Here is a 24,301-nt window from a genome sequence, read left to right on the forward strand (position 1 = left end):
CGGCAATCTGAGATCCCTTCTGGTTGGATTTGTTTCTCACACCGAATTCCGCCTTACGTTTCTCCGAATCTTGTTGAACACCTTCGGATTTGTTCCGACATTTTAAGTCTCGAGTTATGCAGACCTTTCATTTGGATGGTATCCAAATGAGATAGGCCTTTAAAGTTTTCGATCAACGAATAAAAATTTTTTTTGTGCTTGGTGCAAACTTGTTTTTGTCAGGGATTTTATCTAAAACAAAAATCTTGTCACCGAATTCCTGTAGATAACTTATGCTTGGGCGCCTGCCTGTCTACATCTTATAGGATGTTTTCTTGTCTAGGATGTCACGCAATGGTTCCTCACGTGATTTGCTGTGATAATTGCTTCAGCCCAAAGAAGACGTTGGAAGACCCGATTTGATCAATAAATAACGTGCACACTCAACAAGTGTCCTGTTCTTACGTTTTACTATATCGCTTTTATTGGAGGGTACAGTATACAGTATAGATAACACAGGTTTTCAAAATTTAGAAGAGGGGGTTTTGTGCTTTGAACTTTATATGATGTTTCTATAGGATTTCAATGCGCTGAAAACGACATTGTCCGTTTTTTTATCACCCTGCATTTTTTAAATGCAAAAACAATTTTTTTCGAACTTCATTTTTTTATGAATTTTTTTGGTCAAAGAAAAAATGAAAGCAAAGTTAGCTTTACGGCATTTTACTCAGAAATGTTCTCACAATACAGAAAATACTTTTTTGCAACTTATAAAAATGTTTTATGCAAACCGTAAACAAAAAACTAAAAAAATTATGAAAAATTGTAACACAATGATAAATTTTGAAATATAAAACGGAGTAATTCGAAAGAAAAAAATCTTAAAAAATATTTGACTATTTAACCTTGTAGTTATATGTTTTTAGTATAAATTTTTTTTTGAAAAATTAATTTCTATCCATTTGTTAGAAAGTTATTGAATTTAAAGCATAAATGGATTCCGCGCGCGGTGTTACCTACAGTGTTTGTTTTTGTGATTATTTAAAAAATGGAGGGTGATGGAAAAAAACGGACAATGTAGTCATTTTTAGCGCATTAAAATTCTATAGTAACAACCTTCAAAGTTCAAAACGCAAGACCACATTAAACGTAAATCGTATAGATAACACTGCGAGAGATGCATTTATGCTTTAAGGGGGGGGGTAGGGTTTTGCACTTTCAAAAAATCGATTTTTTTTTGTCTTTTCTTGTAGTTAAACATTTCAATAATATATTCTCAAAATTTTAAGTTGATCCGAGCAAAATTCTCAAAGTAATCAAGTAGTTAGTCTCCGTTCATTCAAACTGTTGTTCCGACAGCTGCGGACGCTCAGAACGGCAGAGCGTAGCTGATGAGCAGGTATACAGTTTATTTACTTGGGGATCATTCTCGACCTTCTGGCAGTATTGTTAGACGGGCCCGGTTTTTCGCGCATGCGCGTCAAATAAGGACACGAGCGTCAGTTAGTTGTGGAACGTTTGATTGTGCGCTTGTTTTGAGTGATTTAATAATTTTGTAAAGATCTTTTCTATTAAACAATGCCGAGAATATCTAAGGTTTCGAGAGATGATCGAAGAAATATTAGAACTTTTTTGTGTAGGTCAAAAAAAAGACCAAATTCAAGTAAACAAAAAAAGGATGAAACTAGTACGTCGAGTGCATCATAAAAAAAAAATAAAATTAAGTATCAATGCGAGCGTGCCGGAAGACGTTGAACAACATTATAGAATTGTAGATTTTTTGCTTGTTTTCTCGACAATTTCAACGTTAGTGAAATATGCTCAGTGTGATAGTTCAGTTCAGTTTGAAAGTAGCAAAAAAGAAGGTCTTGGTTTTGAAATTCAGGTTAAATGTGCTAAATGTAATCCACGCTATATACCGTCGAGTGACAAAACTGGTCATCGCTATGAAATCAACACTCGATTTGTTTTCGTAATGCGTGCATTAGACTTGGGTTTAGCAGGCTGTAATAAGTTTTGCGGTCTCATGGATATTGCAAGCAATTTTGTATCAAAAACGTCTTATTTGCAAATAATGAAAATGATTTGCTCCAGCGTAGAAACGACTGCTAAAAATTTTCTCCTTTCCGCCGCAAACGAAGAAAAGCAAAAAACACGTGAAAACTCGGAGTCTGATACTTTGACTGTTTCTGGCGATGGCACGTGGCATAAGCAAGGCTACAACTCCTCCTTTGGCGTCACTTCATTGATTGGTTATTGGACTGTGATTGATATTTTCATAAGTAGTTTGCATTGTCAACTTTGCAAATTATGGGAAAAAAAATGAAGACTGCTGAATTTGAAGAGTGGTACTCACAACACGTTGCTAATGATGAATGTGATGCCAATCATACTGAACCATCAGGTAACACGGAAGTAGGCGCAGTAATCGAAATGTTTCGCCGCTCAGAAGAAAATTATGGAGCAAAAATTAGCAATTATATTGGAGACGGCGACAGTAAAACTTACGGCAATTTAGTGCAAGCGAAACCTTACGGTGAAAACTTCACTATAAATAAAAAAGAATGTGTAGGCCATGTACAGAAACGAATGGGAAAACGTTTACGTGATTTGGTAAATACGACTACTGAAGATGTAGTCGTGAAAACAGGAAAAAATGCAGGTAGAACGCGGCGAAGTAAAATACTTGGCGGTAAAGGAAAACTTACTGGAAAAGTAATCGATAATTTGAGTCGATACTACGGAGCAGCAATAAGGCATAATTGTGATTCGGTCGAGAAAATGAAAAATGCGATCTGGGCCACGTACTACCACCAGCAGTCGACAGACGATAATCCTCAACACGATATGTGCATGAGCGATAAGAATTTGTGGTGTCCTTATCAAAAAGCTCTGGCCACAACAGGAGTGGAGAATTTCCAGCACAATTACACTCCACTTCCAGAAGATGTCATCCAAGCTATAAAACCAATTTATGAAGATTTGAGCAAGGACGAACTTCTGGAAAGATGTCTTGGAGGTTTTACCCAAAATGCAAACGAAAGTTTGAACCAACTTATTTGGAGAATCGCACCAAAAAAATTATCTGGCAGCAAACAAATTGTTGAATTTGCAGCCTATGTAGCTGCATGCACTTTCAATGAAGGTGCTGGTGCTTTCCTCACCTTTCTTTCTGATATGAACGTCAGCCTTGGGCCGAGCGCTCACGAATACGCAAGATTGGAGGACAGCTGTCGCATCAACAGGGCCGATATACGAGCTGAGCAGCACAGCAAAGAAGCCAGAATAAAGCAAAGACTCGAAAAAAAGAGGCTGAAGACATCGAAGCTGCTGCAGGGATTGTACTCTATGGAGCTGGAATCGATGATTCAGTGTAAGTTGAAAAAAAATTTTTTTTCTTCACTTTTTTAGCTTCTAAAACTTTGAACACGTTTTTCTCAAAACCACTTTTTCAAAGTCCGTGTTCACTCCCATTTTAAAACTACTCGACCGATTTATTTCAAATTTGATACACACATTCTGCATATAAAATCCCTCCCTCCAACGGTGAGTTTTAGAATTTCTTTTTTATTTAGGGGGTTTTTTTACTTACAAAATGGCGGAATTTTTTGTGAAAAATAGCACTTTCACTTTAAATGGCCGTCAAAAATTTTAAAATGAAAAAAAAATAATCTGAGACCGTTGGGGGGAGGATTTATTAATACTTAAACTAAATTCAAATGGTTTTTTATTTCAGATAATTTTCAACTGAGATACAATGAACACCGTAAATCGTCTTTTTCCAAAGGCGCTCTGGGAAAAGTTCTGTCACCGGCTTATTTGTGAATATTTTTGCATCAAAATTGTACAGAATATTCTTAAAACCATACTTAATAATGCACAAAAGGTTTTAATAAATTTACTCAAACCATTTTTCTAAAAAAAATTCGTAAAAAAAGTGTATCTTTTTACGCTAAAAACCCTACCCCCCCCCCCTTAAATTCAATAATTTTTTAACAAATGGTCAAAAATTTATTTTTGAAAAAAGTAGTTTAAACTAGAAACATACAGCTTTAATCTTAAATGGTCAAATATTTTTTTAAGATTTTGTTCTTTTGATTTACTTGATTTTATATTTCAAAATTTATCATTTTTTTAAGATTTTTTCAGTTTTTTGTTTACGATTTACATAAAACATTTTTATAAGTTACGAAAAAATATTTTCAGTATTTTTTGAACATTTCTGTGTAAAATGCCGTAAGCTGACTTTGCTATTATTTTTTAGCCAGAAAAAATTATAAATAAATTTGAAAAAAACTGTTTTTGTTTTTGATTATTTAAAAAATGGAGGGTAATGGAAAAAAACGGATAACATAGTCATTTTCAGTGCATCGAAATCTTATAAAAACGTTCTTCAAAGCTCAAAACATAAGATTCCCCCTAAAATTTTGTAAACCTGTGTACTTGACGTCGAATTTTAAATTCCTTCAGCATATTGTCCATGATGGCATTACAAAATTGACGAACTGAAGCGTTTTGATTTTTCTTCCAGTTTGCATTTGAACGTAGTTCTTGTATTACAAGAACTTGGTGTTAACCTTTAACTTGTTCTTAAGAAAGTAGACTTTGTCTAGCATGTATAGTTGTCCGTGAACGTCAAGAAATAATGCGCACGATTTCGAGCGGAGCTTATGTACGTTTTTCACATTTTGAAAAAGAAAAGGTTGCGAGGTTGTTTGACTGTGCAAGCATCACATGCGAAGAGAACATCGTTGACTTTAAATTTTAGACACGAGACCATGTTGCTCCGGAGCATCAGTAACATGTCCTTCCAATTCAGGTATCTGAGCCTTAGACGCCAATCTTTCATATGATTAGATGCTTCATTTGACGCAGCGTTTGCTGAATTTCTTCTCTCAAATAGAATAGGTCATCCACACGATTGGCCACCATTTTCACGTTTTCATCGACGTCCCGTACGTAGCCGCAATTTTTGAGTGAACAGAATCTGATGACTTCTATCGACAATCTTAGGACAAAAGATTTGCGCGCAATGTCGGTACATGTAATGCATTCTACAACGTAACAATTTTATTTTGCTTACTGTTTGAAACTGTTAATTGCACGTCTCCCTTGGCTGTTATTGAGGCTGTTGTGTCATTTGCTGGATTTACACTACTGCTAATTTGACGCGAGTTTATAAATAGTTCAGAGTGCTTGCACAGGTGCTAGGTACAGCCGCTAGACACCATTTATGATCAGTGACAGTATTGTATGCCGAATCCGCCAGCGTCCTTTCATTTGTGTAAAATAATTTATTTGTCGCGATGGCGTTCTGTGTGTCTACTTTTTACTTGTGGTTGCAGTCAGATGTTTTGTATCTTTTTTGCTTGCAATAGCTGTATTTTTATTTGATCGGGTTCTTTGACGATGTTATCCTTGTCGGTCGATTGATATTATTAAAACCCTGCTTAAAGTTTGTTTTTAACAGAGAGCTAATTTTCTCTTTGTGTCTTTTCTAGTTAATGACCAATTCAAGATGGCAAGTTGCCGTGTTACGCCTTGAGTTTGTATTTGTTTGTTTGTTTTAATTTGGTATTTTGCCAAATAAACTTTAATTCAGTTAAATCCTAATCAATTTAATTCCGTGCGGCATGAGAAACCCCACGCGCTAGCATTGGGATTTGTACGTATAATTTTCAAAAATGTTACAATAATATAAAAATAATTAAATATCTGCTTTTGAAAATATTGCAACGTAACATTGCGACAATATTATAATATATATTCAATATAAATAATATGTATAATACTTTGTAATGTCATGATTAAGATGTAATGTCATATTTAAGATATTTTTATCTAGTAAAACACATTTCAGAAATATTGCGGCAATATTGCAATATTTCAGCAGTATAGGGTGCGTTCCAAGTTGTGCATGAAACGCATGGAACGCATTAGTGTTGCGCAGCGCTTTGAAACTGAAAAAATTACAGATTAGGTACGCCGATTGCGTTATTCCAAATTACACGAAAGAAATATTATTCGTGTAATTGCTCTTCTATTGCAAAGATACAAATACAAAAACGCAATATACAAATGTTCCGTCACGGAAAAATAACGTCGTCAATTGTCACAACGCATCAACTGCTTCAAGTCGAAATTTATGCAGTCAATGCGCTAAGAGGGTTGCTACAAATTCAGGACAGTTAATACAATCTAGGAAATTCTTAGCGCTTTCAATACGCGCATTGGTTAACAGTCTATGCACTTTATGCGTAACTCGGAACGCAACCAGTAGAAATGTTGCAAAGTAGCTGCAATGTTCTGTATTGTATGAGAATTTGAACAAACAATATAGGATGTGTATATAATATTCAAAAAATGTTGCGAAATGTTACAATTATTATTACACATGTTACAATTGCAGTAGCAGTAAAATGTCCACTTTTAGGTATATTGCAATATAGTATTGTAACAATATTATAATATAATAGGCTGATTCGAATAAGACTTTTGTGTGTGAATACAAATGAATATTTAACATAAATAATAAATAATAATCTTAATAGAATGCATTAACATTCAAACAAGATGTATTAACTGTTCACGCCCTACAGTCATGGCCTAGCAGCAGTTTTTTCTATAGTATAACTAATAAAACAATTTCATACAGATTGGTTTTTACGTTTGCCACAATCTATTTTAATAATCTTATCAAAATTCTCAATAATTCAAAAACCAGATGGCAATAAATGTACAAAACCGTGATAAAGATATGTGAGATCCAGATTTATAAAAGTAAATAAATAGAAAATAAAACGTATCACAGTTAAAACATGAGTTATAAGGGTGTATTCAGACTTCTCTCCCACCCTATACATACAGGGTGTCCCAAAAAGTTTGGGACACCTAAATATCTTGAGAAATATAAGTTTTACAGAAAAGTGTTTTAAACAAAAGTTATATAGTAGCCCAATGTCAGGGAAAGGTTACATTGATTTTTTTTAATGAAATACCTTATTTTTTATTTCAGAATCTAATAGCTGGCGTCAGGAGCTTTCCAAAACCCTACAAGAAAGTTTATTTTTGTTGAGTACTTTCTGAGTTGTGAGGCTTGAAAGCTACAGTGTACTGTAATTTTCATAGTAAGTGTGTAATAGTGTTTCGAAAAGTTTTCGAAATTGACTACAAGAAAATGCAATAAAAGATATAATGTTAGAATATTGGTAGTTCCCTAATTAAAAAGTATCGGTATTTCCTCAACATTCTATATTTTTTATTGCATCTCGTAGTCAATTTCGAGAACTTTTCAAAACACTATAAATTTTTTTCATTTTTGTTAAGTACTTTCTGAGTTATGACGCTTAAAAGTTACAGTACACTGTAGCTTTCAAGCCTCACAACTTGGAAAGTACTAAACAAAAATAAACTTTCTTGTAGGATTTTGAAAAACTTTTGACAACAGCTATTAGATTCTGGAAACAAAAATAGGGAGTTCCATTTAAGAAAATTAATGTAACCTTGACCTGATCTTGGTTACGCAACCTAAGGTCAAACTGATAGAATCAGTAAATAGATATTGTTGTGCCCGTTTGGCCAAGCTTGAGAAGCTGGCCGAAGGAAGATCAATCGATTAGACAAAAGAAGCGCGGCCGGCTGTTGTTCTGTTTCGCGACGCGAAGCCATCAACGAATATTCTGAATTACTTTGCCACGATTTTATTGTACACCCAAGGACTTTGATTCTGTCCATGGGGAAATTTTCCAAACTAAGAAGTCGCTATCTTTCTACATACTTACAGTTCATGATTAACGCATCGACCAATAAGCTCTAGTCATTTTATTAATCATGAACTGCGAGTATGTAGAAAGTGGTGACTTCTCAGTTTGGAAAATTTCCCCATGGACAGAATCAAAGTCCTTGGGTGTACAGTTCGTGCCAGGTATGCCTGGGGCTTTGATCCGCTTCCTTTTAATTAAGCTTTGGAATATTTCTGAGATTTCACCGATCAAAACTGAGATTATATCGGCCGGCTGTCAAAACATAATTTACTAACACTACGATACACTCATGATTGCTGACCCAGCATCCGCTTATAATGAACGTAAAAACAACTAAGAACAAAATATGGATTCTAGAATCGGACACCAGACATATCTGACACAAACTGTACAAAGTTCTACCATTAAAGTTAGAGTTCTGTTTGTAAAAGAGTGTCTGTTTACTTTGTGTCGCGCGAACAAATGTCCTTTCGCAAGTGAACTGTGTGCTTGTCTCGTCGAGTGTAACAATATTTTTAAACTATATAACTTTTTTCTGAAACACTTTACTGTAAAACTTATATTTCCCGAGATATTTAGGTATCCCGATCTTTTTGGGACACCCTGTATGCTTAGAATATAAAACTATAAAATTGAATTATTCTTTGGTGTAAATAATTTTTTTTAAGTTTACTACCAAGCATTTTTGAAAATAGTTTTAAGTGACTAATTCCTATATGTTTAAGGGCATAGTTTTGCACAAAATTGCTTATACTTATATAGTTGAAATTAATTCAGTGCATTTATGTTGAGTCGATTACAAATCCGTTTTAAATTTAGACATTTTTTCTTTATTTTAAGATTTTGAAGTACCTACTTTAACATTTATAAAACACTATAATTTGATAAAACATATGACATAATTTTATAAAATACAATGTTTTGTGACAAGTATCATATTAGACATTCTTTTTGTGTTTATTAAAGAAAAATGTTATTAGTAAAGAAAAGTTACGGAATTTATTTTGCTTTGAGCGAAGATGCAATGACGCATAAAACATGCAAGAAATGATATCAGTATTTTTGGAGTGATTTCGATCTTTGTGATCGAGAAGGTCTCGGCTAATTAAAAAAATTTGAAGACGAAGAACTTGGAATAATTGCTAAGTTAAAATTTTGCTCAAACTCAGAAGAACTTGTTTTACAATTTGTTATGATTTAGAAAATGATTTCCTATTGTTTGACTAATAATAAGTTAGAAAAGATCCAAAAGCTAGGCCATGGATTTAACATAAACTCAGTTCGTACAACAAGAAACTATGATGTGAAGACGACTATGTCCTTGCTAATGAGATTAATGAGATTTAAATAGAAAGATTTTTTGTACAAAATCATAACGGAATGAAAATGAATGTAACAATCTTAAACGAAGAAAATCGGAAAATGATCAACTATCAATATGAATTGCTAAATTGAATATGCCAAAAAGGTTGTACTATATATTTGGTGAAATATGATGGGAGTAATATGCTATGAATTGCTAGAACTTAGTGAGATTATCAATTTAGAGTATTACCAGCAGCAACTCATTGGTTTAAGTGATTTAAAAGAAAAGGTTATCATGTGTTCTAATCGTTTTAATATTATTTCCCTTATTCACAAACATAAGATGAGGTGTGAAAAAGCATCAATGATTTCATTGCATCTAAACCGCCATCTTTTTTTCAAGAGCAAATTTGTTAGTTACTTGAAAGATGGAACAAAGTCTCCGAAAGTAATGACAAATTTTGAGGATTGAAAGATAAATGATTTCTCTCTAAATAAACGGTAAACTTATTTTTAAAAAGGCATCGAATTAATTTTATATCTAATAAATTTAATAAAGTGTGCACATGTATTTAAATTTTTTTACATTAAATCTTAGCAGTTTTCACAATGTCTTTAAAATATTGTTGCATATTATTATAAATCATATTAAACCATATTCCATATTTATATTTTAATTACCTCTGAAGTGTATTGCATTGCAATATGCAAAATTGCAACATTATTGCAATGAGACTGTAGTATCTAAAATTTATCATATGATGAATAATTTTTAATAAATTTTATTATCATTTTTCTAATATAGAAGGGTATACAAGCATAAGCGTAAGGGAACCATTAGCCAACATAATAGCACAAACCAAAGCAACTTACAGACAGAATCAGTCTGTTCGACCAATCACCGATCCTCATTATGCTACCGTTTCCGATGATTCTGGTAAATAAACTTTAAAAGCATGCTAAGTAAATATAGTGCACAAGAAATTTGCACAATCTAACGTTCCGTAGATGAAATGTATGCGGCAATTGATGAGCAGGATAAAGTATATACCAGCGGCAGCGAAACATATGCACAAATTCAGCCAATGGCGTCAGAGGCGCATAGGCAAGCGCAACGTGAACAAACAGCATTTTGTCAACTTCTGCGCACAGAAGAAATGCATTCCGCACCTCAACCGCCGAGTGTTGACAGTTTACGTCATGTCGCACATGCTCATTCCAGGCAAGGTAATAAATTTTACTGTAACAATTGCATATAATAACTTTCAGGTCTAATGGAACATATCTTCCAACCTTAAAAAAGAAATAAGGTATCTTTTATAACTGTTAAGTTATTAAAAATTGAACTAAAATTTATTAGAAATAAATAAAAAAATAAAATGTTATAAAAGCCAACACTTTGCGTGTAAAATAGTGATTAGAAATTAAATACAAGTAAACGTTTCTATCCTTAGTGTTGCATCATCATCAGTATAAATAATATAAAAAAATTGTTTACATAGCGATATGGAATATATTGCCTAAATTTTTATTACTCTGTTACACTATTGATGGTTAATTGCGTGAAACATGTTCAGAGAGTTAAAAATTCTAAAAATAGAAGTCAAGTAGTATTATATCGGACGTATTGTAAAATAAAAAATTTTCTTAGTAGTCAAGAGTTAAAAAGCGTTGCCGTTTGACAATTAAAATAGATGAACATTATAAAAGCGAGGCAAATGATGCAAAGAGTTAATGTTTACAGAATGGTCAATGTTTACAGAATAGTCAATGTCTACAGAACTGTTCTGCAACTCTTTGTACCAGTTGCATCGCTTTTATAACGTTTATTTGCTTTAATTGTCAAACGGCAATGCTTTATAATTTTTGACTACTTAAAAACCATTTTTGTTCTACGACACGTCCTATAAAGTAGGGGAAACCGGGATTATTCCTTAGACCTTTTTTTCTTTTGTGTCTCCTGAGTTCTAGATTCATTAAAAAAAAAAGAAACATGGGACGGTTTGAAAGGTTGAATCTTCCCCTTCACAATGCCGGTATAGATAGAACATGGAAGTGTACTTGCTTTGAAGTACATATAAAAATGTCGACCAATGCCAAAAATTACGAATAGCTCCAAGCCTGGGGTAATTCGTAACTAGTCCGGGAATATCCGGAAATTTGTGTTTCAAGTTGAAAGACTGTAGAAAAGCTGTTGTTAAGACTTTTTTTATTTAAAAAAAGATATAGGTATACAAAAAACAAATGCAAACATACACGTTTGCATGCCTTTTTATGCCATTGGTGTGACAGATTTCCTAACCTTATAAGTGTCAATCTTTAACGCTTTATAATTTTTTACCTGCTTAAGAGCGTCGATTTTATATTCATATTCATGTTCTATGTACTGAAATACACAATATTATTAAATTTGAACTAAATCAATGAAGAACTTGACCTCTATGCTTAATTCTGCGTAGCGCAGCCGTAACACAGCCAAAGGGTTAGGGTTACCCAACTTAGGTTAGGCGCTGTAATCAGTATTAACGAATCGCTCCGATGCTCAGTATTACGAATAGCCCCAGCATCAACTGTGCGCATTATTGCGTATGATCGGCAAAAATAGACATCACACAACAAAAAGTAAACACGAAATGTTTCAAATACATTCAACTGGACACGATACATTCAAAGTTTTCAAAAAAAACCTTATTATCTTATTTAAATTTTGAAGAAATGCTGACTATCAGAAATTACTTCGACTATCGCAAAACACATTTTTCACTACTACATTAATATGACGCCGTTACCAACAAAACTTTGTTAGTAACATCGTTACATTAGGACGTATTTACAGTGTTTAAAGTAAATTTTTGATATGTACCCATAAAAAGATATTTTCAATTATCAAATTACGCCGTCTAACAATTTGCCCCGGTCTCCCCTATTACCTGATTTCTATTTTTGGAATGTTCAACTCTTTGAACATATTTCACGCAACTAACTCTTATCATCTCAATCATCAATGCCACCAGTGTGTAACAGAATAGTCAAGATTTACGCAATGTATTCAATATTGCTGCTACCGTAAAATTTTTTTATATTATTTATACTAACGATGATCCAAAACTGAGAATTGAAGCGTTTATTTGTATCTAATTTTTACTAATACACTATTTTATATGCGAACATCTAGTGTTGGCTGTTATAGTATTATTTTATTCTTTAAGCTATTAAGTTCAATTCGATTTATTTTAAAGGAAACTGTTAAATTTCAATTGAAAAATATTTTGATAAGTACAATTTCAGATAGCACATAACGTCCAGATTTGATTTTTATTTAGTACAAACATCTATGGACTTAATATGATTGAAGAGAACCAAAGTAAGGTTGAAATAATCTCAATGGTCAAGGCTCCAAAGACTAAGGTCATCAATTCACAAAATGCCAATAATAGCCAACACCGGATGGACTTATGTAAACTTCAATTTATTGATTCTTATAAGTTCTCACAAGAAGTAGGCAAGAACTGTAAAATGCCAAATGAGATGAGTCATAGCTCATTCGAAAGGGGTGAACAAGTATATTAACAGTGTAAAAGGGTTAGCGTGAATGGGCCTTACTTTTTAAGAAAATTGTAATTAAAGTTTAACATTGGTACGTTTGTACGTAAAGTACTAGAATCTTAAACTACCATCCAAGATAGCGTCGTGGGTGAGAAGGCTAGATGCTAGCGTTACTAATTTTCCTCCGCGGCGGACCGGGTTCGAATCTCCGAAGCATCATTTTTTTTTTTAAGTTTTTTGCTATTATATTTTACAATTACATTATTTTTATTATTTTTTAAATTAATTAATAATGTAATTACATATAATAATAAAATTTGTATCAATTAAAAATTAATACAAATATTTTATACATTTTTTATTACAATAAAATTATTTACAAGAGGCTTTAACGAACAGATCTATTTCGAAAAATAATACACTTTAAGAGTTTCTACAATATTATAAGTTATAAGACCATAATAAAGTAGTTATGAGTAAATGATTCACTTTGAAAAACATCTAATTTGTCGAACATGTTTCATGCTACACAGAGCTTTCATCAGTGATCTTATTAAAAACTAGTACATTTCAATAAATTATTAGGTAACTATATTAATATGTCTAACATTTGATATCTTGAGTTGATATTTCGAGTATCACCGCGAATTACAGAAATCCTAATTGACAAGCCTTTAATCCAAATTTTGAGATAAACACGCAAATAAACGTATGAAAGTAAATAAGTAAATAAATAAGATATAAATAATAAATAAATAAATAATTAATAAATATAATGATATCCATGTGCGTAAGTTAAAACAATTGAAATAATAAATTAACAAGTTAAAATTACTATGACTGTTTTGTGATTAAAATTATTTATTATAAAACTCGCACATTGCTGTACAATGTTGTGGGTGAAAATCGAAGTAAAAACATTAAAATCATAAATAAGGCTGACAGATCGGAATTCCTTTATACGGTATAATTTGTAAACACGTCGGCTTATTTTTGTCATCTCGGAAAATTTTATTGTACATATAAACATCTTTAACTGCAAGATTAATTTAAAAAATAATAAAAAAATGTAATTATAAAATATAATAGCAAGACTTAAAAAAAAATAGTGCTTTGGAGATTTGAATCCGGTCCGCCGCGGAGTGAAATTAGTAACGCTAGCATTTAGCTTTTTCAGCCACGACGCTATCTTGGATGGTGGTTTAAGATTCTAGTACTTAACATACAAACGTTCCAATGGTAAACTTTAATTGCGATTTTCTTAAAAAGCAAGGCCCATTCACGCTAACTCTTTTACACTGTTAGTATACTTGTTTCCTCCTTTTGAATGAACTATGACTCATCTAATTTGGCATTTTACAGTTCTTGCCTACTCCTTGTCAGTCAAACGTTTCGACCATAATTTGGGTTATCTTCAGTGTGCGCAAAATATTTGATTATTAAAAAGTGTAATATGGTCGCATAGATGGTAGTGGTGCTTCGTCGGATAATTACGCCGCGTAGGGTCGAAACGTTTAACTGAAAACTTATAGGATCTATAAGATCAATAAATTGAAATTTACACAAGTTTATCCGGTGTTGGCTCTTATTGGCATTTTGTGAATTGATGACCTTAAAGTTGAAACATGTCCCGTAATGAATAGTTATATATTTTTGTAAACTTTATTGAAGTAAAAATATTTAGATTTATTAAATTAAAATTTGCTTGTTAATGTGGTCTAATTTTTATTTTAATTTGTTATTAATATGATTGATTCGATAAAGTTATTGAAACTTTTTTTATTCTCTTACGCCAGTGATACGCAGCCCATGGCCCACCTATGAATTTTTTGTGGCCCGCCGACTCATAATCGAAAATATAAGATCACATATCGTATATCACGTTAATATTTAATAAATGTTTACAGTTTTATTTTTACATTTTTAAGTATGTTTTAAGAATTTAAATTTAAAAATGTTTATTTCATAAATAAATATGTTAATAAAATTTAATTTTTATCAATTATGTTGACATTTTTCTATTTCCTTATTAGTATTTTTTTTTATTTTTCTATTATCTCAGACAAAACATAATATTTATAAAATATTCATAATATTTATTTTAATATTTTATAAATGTTTATTATATGTTAGGTATTGCACAGGAAAAAATGGATAACACAGCGTAGAAAGACTTTCCTACGGTCCTTTTACGAGCGCTTGAAACGAACGTTTCAGAGATAGACTTGAGATAGACTTAACAAAAGAAAAGAATTTCGCTCGCGATATCTATTTTCCGTGCGTTATTAAAGCGCTAATGTATAACTAGAAGCATTCGGTCTGTAATATACTTAACATTGATCTCCTAACATTATAAATATTTAATAAATATTTCGTGGTTTCAGATTATAAATATTTTTCATAAATATTACAAAAATATATATTATACATGGTTTGTCCGGAAAGTAATGAGAATGATTCTGGAGCAATACTTTTATTGAAATCAGGTTCAAATACACTTACAAGGGAAGGACGCGGTGACTCACCCTGGGATTTTACCCCAATTTTTTAAATTATTCTATAGATGAGAAAAAGTTTACGTTTCCCGGCGTTTGATAGGCTTTAGTTTTGGAGTAATAAATTTGTGAAAATTGGGTATTCCGCGGCGCACCGTATAGCCCGTGTCACACTACGTATTGCGTATGCGGATCGGATTGGGATTGCGGATTGCGAATTAGAATGCAGTAAATAGAGAGTCATCTATTCTACGATTTGCAATACGGATCTGAAGCTGCCTTGCTTTGATTGGCTGCATTCTAATTTGCGATTTGCAATCTCAATCTGATCCGCATCCGCAATACGTAGAGGGACACGGGCTTTAAAGCCATTTCGGTAACTCTCTTTCCAACCAGTGCAGTTGGCTCCGGTGCTTGCACTTAGGTACTTGCTTCACAATCATAAGATCCGGTTTCGATCCCAAAGATGGGCAATAATTTTTTTTTTTTAATGATTGTTTTTATTTATTAAAATTATGAAATAATGAGCTCAAGAGCCACACAGGATGTCAGTCGCAAATAAATAAATAACAGCATAAATCCAATGTCAAGCAATGTTTTGATCTTTAATGACGATCTCCCTCGGTACAGATTTACAAGTCTATAAAACAATTATTAATCGCATTAATTAAGATATGAACTTATCAAAATAAACAAATAAAAATCAAAAATAAAAACAAGTTACCGAATAGATATTGTGACAAATAGATATTGTGCGAAACCGCGATGTGCATCATCTTTCAACGTCTTAACATAATGACATAATAAACGACCTCACAGAGCGTGTACAAAGACAAGAGCTTCGTAAAAACAACATGAATTGGTTGCTAACAAATAAATAAATAAGAAAGTAATATTAAAATGATGAATTTTAAACTTGTAACAGACAACAATACAAATTAAATAGTTAAAAGAAATAAACGGAACATAAATACAAATAAAAATAAATATGAAATAAAAGAAAGCTGTACAAGTCATAAGATATAAAATTGTAAAAAAACATTCTAAAAAATTATGCAAAATCAAAAAAAGAAAAAGGAAATAATCGAGACAAAAAATATATACAAAATATCTCTAAGCACCAAAACTCGTGTCACAGCATTGTGAGATAGGATGTTACATCTCGGTGAGAATAGATAAAAATAATAAGAACCGAAACGAAATAGCCTTGGTGGCCCGAACGAAAGGAATAGAAGAGGAAGGGATGACGAACCTAAGAAGGGAGAATACGATCAAGGATAGGAAGATACGCATCCGAGAGGAGTTTGGTATCGCTTATTGGTATTGTTTATTGAGTCCATGCAATTGATTTTTGATGAGTAACATCTTGGATATTTTAACATAAGATGGCTCTTTGTTTAAAATTTCCACGTTTTGCCAATCAAATTCATGGTCTTTTCCAATGCGATGTAAAGAAATACTCGATGAAGAACTGGTTTTTCTAATATCTGCTTTATGTTCACTAACTCTTGTTTTAATTGGCGTTTTGTCTGTCCCACGTAAGAAGAATCGCAGTCCTTACAATTAATTTTATAGACCACGTTATTACAAGAAAAACGCTCTATATGGTCTTTGCCAGTAGTTATAAATTATTCATTTTGGCACGGATCGTGAACACAACACTGCAGTCAAACTTACATGAGAAAGACGAAAATTTCTCTGATACCGACTTAATGTAAGGGATCGTAAAAAATCTTCTCACACGTTTATCCTCAACGCAGGTGTTATCTTTATAAAAAAAAGGTGTTTGAGTCTGAAATTTATCATGGAGAAGATAAAATTTAAAGGATAATTATTTTTCAATAAAATATTAACTAAAGTTATGAAATTCTTACGATGAAATTGAGGATGTGATAATAATAATAATTTGTCATCCATACCAAAAATAACATCTTTTTTATGACACAGGGGATGGTGTGAGAAAGAATTTAAGTATTTTCCCGAGAAAGTTGATTTGCGGTATTGATCGGAAATAATCTTGTTATTTACCTTTACAAGCATAACACCAAGAAAACTAATTTTCCTTTTGATCTTTCTCTTCATAGTAAATTGTAAACAGTCATGCATGGAATTGAACATGTCAAGGATGTCCGATAACGAGTTAGCCAGGGCTGCTAATATAATGTCATCTACATATCTGCAGTAAAAAGGTAGACGAAAAGAGAGGAGTTTTAACGTCTTACATTCCAAATCCTGCATGACCAAATTCGCTAAAATAGGAGACAACGGTAATCCCATCGGCAAACCGAAGATCTGTTTGTAGCAAATATTTTTAAATTTAAAAAACGTAGAATCTATTATTAAATTCAAAGCTTTGATAAATTTATTAACCGGAATAGTAGTGTTTTTTGAAATCAAATCCTATCTAATCGTGATACTTTCCACCGCTAAGTTTTTTGGAACATTGGTGAAAAGAGACACGACGTCCAATAAATTTCAGACTCAAATACCTTTTTTATAAAGATGACACCTACGTTGAGGATAAACGTGTGAGAAGATTCTTTACGATCCCTTACATTGAGTCGGTATCAGAGAAATTATCGTCTTTCTCATGTAAGTTTGACTACAGTGTTGCGTTTACGATCTCTGCCAAAATGAATAAATTTATAATTACTGGCAAAGACCATATAAAGCGTCTTTCTTGTAATGACGTGGTCCATAAAATTAATTGTAAGAATTGCGATTTTTCTTACGTGGGATAGACAAAACGTCAATTAAAAACAAGAGTCAGCAAACATAAAGCAGATATTAGAAAAGCCAGTTCTCCTTCGGTTATCTCGTTACATCGCATTAGAGAAAACCATGAATTTGATTGGGAGAACGTGAAAATTTTAGACAAAGAGCCATCTTATATTAAAAAATCTATATCCGAGTGATACACATCAAAAATCAATTGCATGGACTCAATAAACAAAGCGATACCGAACTTCTCTCGGATGCATATCTTCCTATCCTCGATCGTATTCCCCCTTCTTAGGTTTGTTATCCCTTCTATTCCTTTCGTTCGGGCCACCAAGACTATTTCGTTTCGGTTCTTATTATTTTTATCTATTCTCACCGAGATGTAACATCCCATCTCACAATGCTGTGACACGAGTTTTGGTGCTTAGAGGTATTTTGTATATAATTTTTTGATTATTTCTTTTTTTTTTAATTTTGCATAACTTTTTATAATTTTTTTTACAATTTTATATCTTATGACTTGTACAGTTCTCTTTTACTTTATATTTATTTTTATTTATTTTTCGTTTATTTCTTTTAACTATTTAATTTGTATTGTTGTCTGTTACAAGTTTAAAAGTCATTATTTTAATAATATTTTCTCATTTATTTATTTGTTAGTAACCAATTCATGTTGTTTTTATGAAGCTCTTGTCTTTGCTCTGTGAGGTCGTTTATTATGTTAAGACGTTGAAAGAAGATGTACATCGCGGTTTCGTACAATCTCTGTTTGTTTGGTAACTTGTTTTTATTTTGGATCTTTATTTGTTTATTTTGATAAGTTCATATCTTAATTAGGGCGATTAATTTATTGTTTTATAGACTTATAAATCTGTAGGAAGACCGTCATTAAAGGTCAAAACGTTTGCTTGACATTGGATTTATGCTGTGATTTATTTATTTGCGTCTGACATCCTGCGTGGCTCTTGAGCTCATTTTTTCCTAATTTTAATTTATTTATAAGAGCCTTAACCTTTGTTTAATTTGTTTGTTTTTATTTATGTTTATTTATTTTGATGATATTGGTATAGTATGCAAATTTTTGAAATAGAAAATTTAATTTAATACTACATTCTAAACATTAATTTAAATTTAATTTTAAAGGAATTTTAATTTAAATAATATTTGAAATAATAAATAATAATAATATAGATACGTTGCCTTTATATGTTATCCATTACAAATAACTTATTATTATTATTAGTTATTTATTATTTCAAATATTACTTAAATTAAAATTCCCTTAAAATAAAATTTAAATTAATGTTTAGAATGTGATATTAAATTAAATGTTCTATTTTAAAAATTTGCATACTATATCAATATTATCAAAATAAATAAATCTAAATAAAAACACTCATTAAAAAAAAAAAAAAAGTTATTGCCTACCTTCGGGAGCAAACCCGGATCTTATGATTGTGAAGCAAGCACCTAACTCACGGATCCAACTGGACTGATTGGAATGAGAGTTATCGGGAAGGCTTATATGGCGAGCCGCGGTATGGCGCGCCAATTTTCACAAATTTATTACTCCGAAACTAAGGCCTAATCAATCAAACGCCGGGAGACGTAAACCTTTTTTAATTTCTAGAATAATAAAAAAAATTGGGATTGAAGTCCCAAGGTAAGTCACCGTTCTTCCCTTGTTAGTAGTTTTCAAATTAGTTCCCTTGAGAGTCTATACACCGCGTCCAACGTTGCTATCACTCTCCATAACAGCGCTGGAATTTTTCAACGAAGACCCTGTTTAAGGTTCTTGTCACAGCCGGACGTTTACCATGGTCCAAAAATGATGTTCTTTCAGGTAAGATTTGATGCGAGGGAAACAGAAAGAAATCGCACGGGGTTATGTCTGGGCTGTAGGGTGGTTGTGGAAGCGTTGGAATGTTCTTTGTAGCTAAATACTCTTTCACCGGTAAAGCACTGTAGCTCGACGCGTTGTCGTGATGAAGGCGTATTGGGGTGTATTGAATTTCTGAGCGGACGCGCGCGACTTTTTTTCAAACGATCGAGTATCTGGACGTAAAATACTGCGTTTACTGTTTGTCCGATCGGTACAAACTCCTTGTGGACGACTCCTCTGTGACTGTGACGAGGAACTTGAACAGTGTCTCCGTTGAAGAATTCCAGCGTTGGAGAGTGATAGCAACGTTGGACGTGGTGTATAGACTCTCAAAAGGACTATTTTAAAAACTACTAAGTGTTTTTGGACTTGATTTCAATAAAAATATTTTTTCCAGAATCATTCTCATTACTTTCCGGACAAACCATGTAAATATTATAACTATTTTAAAAATGTTCATTGACCCTTATGGTAAAGATTTAAAAAAAATATTTTTATTTTGCAAAATTTATACAATATTTTTTGGTATTAAATAATTCCCGATCGGAGTTCATTTCGAATAGTTTTATAATATGTACCCAAGATGGTCATCCAACTAAATTTAAATGAAACTGGTAAAATGTTTTTTTTAATCGGAAGTCCAATTTTGGGAACTTGTTTTCCAAAAATGTTCTTGTTAAAACAAGAATGAAGAATCATATAATGCTATACCTTTTATTCTATTTTGATTTTTTTACTAACGAGATACAAAAAACTTCTGTGTCCTAACGGCAATACCGTGTACTGCTTGAAAATCTAAATGAACAAAATATTTACAAAAATATTGATAAAATATTACTACAAATATTTATGTTTTATTTATTAAATATTTACAGAAATATTTTATAAAATATTTTTGTAAATATTTATTTTTTTATTTATCTCATAAATATTTTAGAAAATATTTAATAAATATTTTAACAATATTTTGGATAAAGATTAAAAAAATTTTTTTCTGTTATTACATAAAATATGTATAAAATATTTCTATAACATTTATTAAAAATATTTATCAATGTTTATCACAATTACTGTGTGCTGTTTGAGATGCACACATATGTATTCATATTAACATAAATATACATGTGCGTGTGTGCGAGTTTATGTAGTTTACAGGACTTTGCTTATTTCTGAAAATGGCCTTTAGTTTACAAAAGATTACGTCACTGTCTTATCAATAAAATACGTTATCTTATCACTAAAATGTATATCAGCCAGATGATGTTTGAGTGATTGAAACAGGTACAAGACCTTAATCCGACGGAATAAGGTCTGGAGAACAATCGTTATGAAGAAGAATTTTTTTGCTCAAAGCATAGATATTTTTTAACTTTTTTACGTGTGACCAAAATACTGCAAAATAAAATTTATTCTTAATTCTTTGATATCATTTTTTGCATGTTTTACGAATCACGAATACCTGTGTTAGAACAAATCATTTTTGTGGCTTCAGCAAAAAATTTTTTTTTTAATAAAATGCGAATTTTTTTTATTAATATTTTTATGTAGTGCCTTAAATGTTTTTTTTCAGACGCCCATCAGACGTTCATCGTTATTTTGTAAAGTTATGTTATATGTACCAGGTGTAGAAGTATGAAACCGGAATTTTTTTGTAAAAATTACACGTCTGTTTGAAAATGATTAAAAATATTTTATTCAAAATAATCTCCATTGCTATTTATACATTTTTTCCACCTCTCCGGCAGTTTATGAATGCCATGCCAAAAAAACAGTTTTTCTTTTGAAGCGAACCAGTTATCGAGCTATTTTCGTATATTTTCATACGAATTGAAGCGTTGTTCAATGAAAGTGTGTCCCAGTGATGCGAATAGATGATAATCGGACGCCAAGTCTGGAGAATAAGCCGCATGCGCTAGTATTTCCCAACTGAACGCCTCGATCGTTTCTCTGACCCGTTTTGCTGTATGTGATGGGGCATTATCATGGAGCAAAATGACTTTGTGTTGCCTTTTTCCATATTCCGGTCGTTTTTCACGTAATGCTCGATTCAAATTGATCATTTGCTGTTGGTAGCGATTAATGTTAACGGTTTCAGGTTTTAGCAGCTCATAATAGATTACACCCTTCTGATCTCATCAAATACAGAGCATTGTTTTCTTTTCAAAGCGATTTGGTCTTGCAGTGGATGTCGATGGCTTGCCTGGATTTACCCATGATTTACGACGCTTAGGATTCTCCAAATATATCCCAAAATATTTTTCATCACCTGTCACGATTTGATGGCGAAATGATTTTCTTTTGTATCTGTCGAGCAGCATTTCACAAGTGGTTTTTCAATTTTTTTGTTGTCTTTTATTCAGTTCATGCGGAACCCATTTTCCCACTTTTTGAATTTTTCTCATAGCTTTCAAACGAATGGAAACGGCTTTCTGCGTCACATTCAATTGATCCGCAAGTTCTTGTTGAGTTTGAGTATCATCTCCATTCAATAAGGCTTGCAATTCGTTGTCTGCGAACTTTTTCGGTGGTTTCCCACGCTCTTTGTTTCTCACGTCAAAATCACCACTTTTGAATTTTTTTAACTACTTGAAACACTGTGTTTTACCACTGTGTTTATCGTAAGCTTCGACAAGCATTCGTTGCGATTCTGCAGCAGTTTTCTTCAAATGATAACAAACCAATGCTGTCCGCAAATCGTTGTTTGTAGGCACAAAATTCGACATGTTTAAGGTTATAGAAAAATATACCGGTGTATGGAACTTGGGTTGTTGTGTGTTGAAAATCTTTATCAGCTGTTAGAGGGAGATGATGAAGCGGTCTTACGATCCCTAAACTGATGGCTAGCACCATCTATAGGGAAATTCCGGTTTCATACTTCTACACCTGGTAAAGTTATGTTTTATTTTGTCAAAATACATAATGTTTTGAAAACGTATTTACATTTACAAACTGCACCCCCTTTTCGTATTTTTTCTAATCTAACCCAGCCCGTCTCAGTGAGTCCACTAATGATGGTGGATGCGAGAAAGGGCCATAATTTCAAATCAAATATCGCAACATAGTCAATTAGATAACCTTGACCAAATTACAACTAAAATAGGATTAAGATTAGGTTAGGTTAGAAAAAATACGGGAGTTGCGAGGGAGGGGCTCCGCCCCTCCCCCGCCTAAACATCAACATTTCACGCAAAACTACTCAAACTAAAAAAAAATTATTTTAAAACAGTTTTTCTACTATACAACTACAGTATTGAAGTTAAGTAAAATATGCATATAACTTTTTTTATAGAGCTTATTACGAGCTTCAGTTTTTGTTTGATAAATTTTTTTGTAAAAAAGAATATTTTCTAAAATAAGTAAGAAAAACTTTTTTTTTTCTGTAATGATATTTTTTTAATAAGACGTGAGAATTACTTAAAACTTTTTGTATGTTACTCAGTACTTTCTCATTGATAACATATTTCAAGGTCAAGGTCGTCAGAAGCTGCTCCCTTTTTGTAAAGGTTTACCAAATAAAGTTAATTATGTGTTCAAAAAGGTTAGTAATAAATGTAGAGAGCATGAGATTTTGGTTTGCATATACAGGGTATTCGAAAATTCCTGGATCTCTCAAATAATACTAGTCTGCAAAAATAGATAATGTTCGTAGAATGTAATAAGACGACGTGATTTTTATAGACTTTTGCGTTTTGAACACGAATCCGTTGTCAGAATTTGGTTATTACGTTACAATTTTAAGAAAAATGATATCAAAAAGGTAAAAACAACGATTTTAAAGGTTTTTGTGATATTGTAGCAATCGCAGAAAAATGTTTTTCTAAATTCTGTTTACGCCACGTGAAGGTATAAACTTTTAGTTATAAAATCCATTTTGTTTCATTTTGCTGAGATTTATCGTTTCCTAGATATAGTTTGAAGAAGAAATATTAGCTGTACGTATCACCAATATGATTGCTCGGTATGATATTTCTCCAATAAATACGAATAGTTATTTTGGACGTATTTTTGAATACTAACTCTGAAAACATTAATAGAATTTGACTATGACATCACAAAAACAATTGAACATTTTAATTGCTCTTATTGTCTTTGATACCATTGTTTTTGTAATGCGATAGCCAAATTCTATTAATGTTTTCATATTTAGTATTTAAAAGTACGTCTGAAATAACTATTTGTACTCATTAAAGAGAGACATTGTATCTAGCAATCGTATTGGTGATATACATGCAAAACTAATATTTTTTTTTCAAATTATATCTAGAAAACGAAAAATTTCAGCAAAGTGAAATAAAATGAATTTTAAGGATGTTTTAGCTATACAGTCTCAGACAAAAATTGCTTAAATTTGAAACTGATGAAATTCTACGTTTTTATAACTTAAGACGTGTACCATATGTGTCATGTATCATGTATAGGGCTTAAACAATGTTAGTTGACATGACATTTGGCACTACAAATAAATTATATTTGTGTATTTTACAATTTTCGCGATTGTCAGCAAAAAACTGTTTGACATGAATTTTACTAGAAATCAACTGTAAGAAATAAAAGAACTAGACACATATTGATAACATTTAACGCAATTTAATGTATATCAGATATCAAAT

General features: G+C 32.0%; 2 protein-coding genes across 7 annotated transcripts in view; both read left to right on the forward strand.

Annotated features, from left to right (window-relative positions):
* Positions 1-24,301, forward strand: part of LOC105197515 — a 149,161-nt gene that overhangs the window by 91,657 nt on the left and 33,203 nt on the right. For all 6 annotated transcript variants that reach the window (XM_011163936.3, XM_011163973.3, XM_039449614.1 and 3 more), the window contains 2 exons: positions 9,853-9,984; positions 10,056-10,274. In XM_011163936.3, coding sequence (XP_011162238.1) covers positions 9,853-9,984; positions 10,056-10,274 — 351 coding nt within the window. The remainder of the gene's footprint in view (positions 1-9,852; positions 9,985-10,055; positions 10,275-24,301) is intronic.
* On the forward strand, positions 774-6,796 carry LOC105198746. Its single transcript, XM_039449616.1, has 2 exons — positions 774-3,352; positions 3,716-6,796. Exons 1-2 carry the CDS (start codon positions 2,290-2,292, stop codon positions 3,802-3,804), a joined length of 1,152 nt encoding a protein of 383 aa, XP_039305550.1. The 5' UTR covers positions 774-2,289; the 3' UTR covers positions 3,805-6,796.

The sequence above is a fragment of the Solenopsis invicta genome, chromosome 5, assembly GCF_016802725.1.
Source record: "Solenopsis invicta isolate M01_SB chromosome 5, UNIL_Sinv_3.0, whole genome shotgun sequence".
Taxonomy (NCBI): Eukaryota; Metazoa; Arthropoda; class Insecta; order Hymenoptera; family Formicidae; genus Solenopsis; species Solenopsis invicta.

Excerpts from the sequence above, each read along its gene's own strand:
- LOC105198746 (XM_039449616.1), top strand. The coding sequence starts at position 2,290 with ATGGGAAAAAAAATGAAGACTGCTGAATTTGAAGAGTGGTACTCACAA. Across the intron at positions 3,353-3,715 it reads GCTGGAATCGATGATTCAGT|ATAATTTTCAACTGAGATAC; the intron begins GTAAGTTGAAAA and ends TTTTTATTTCAG.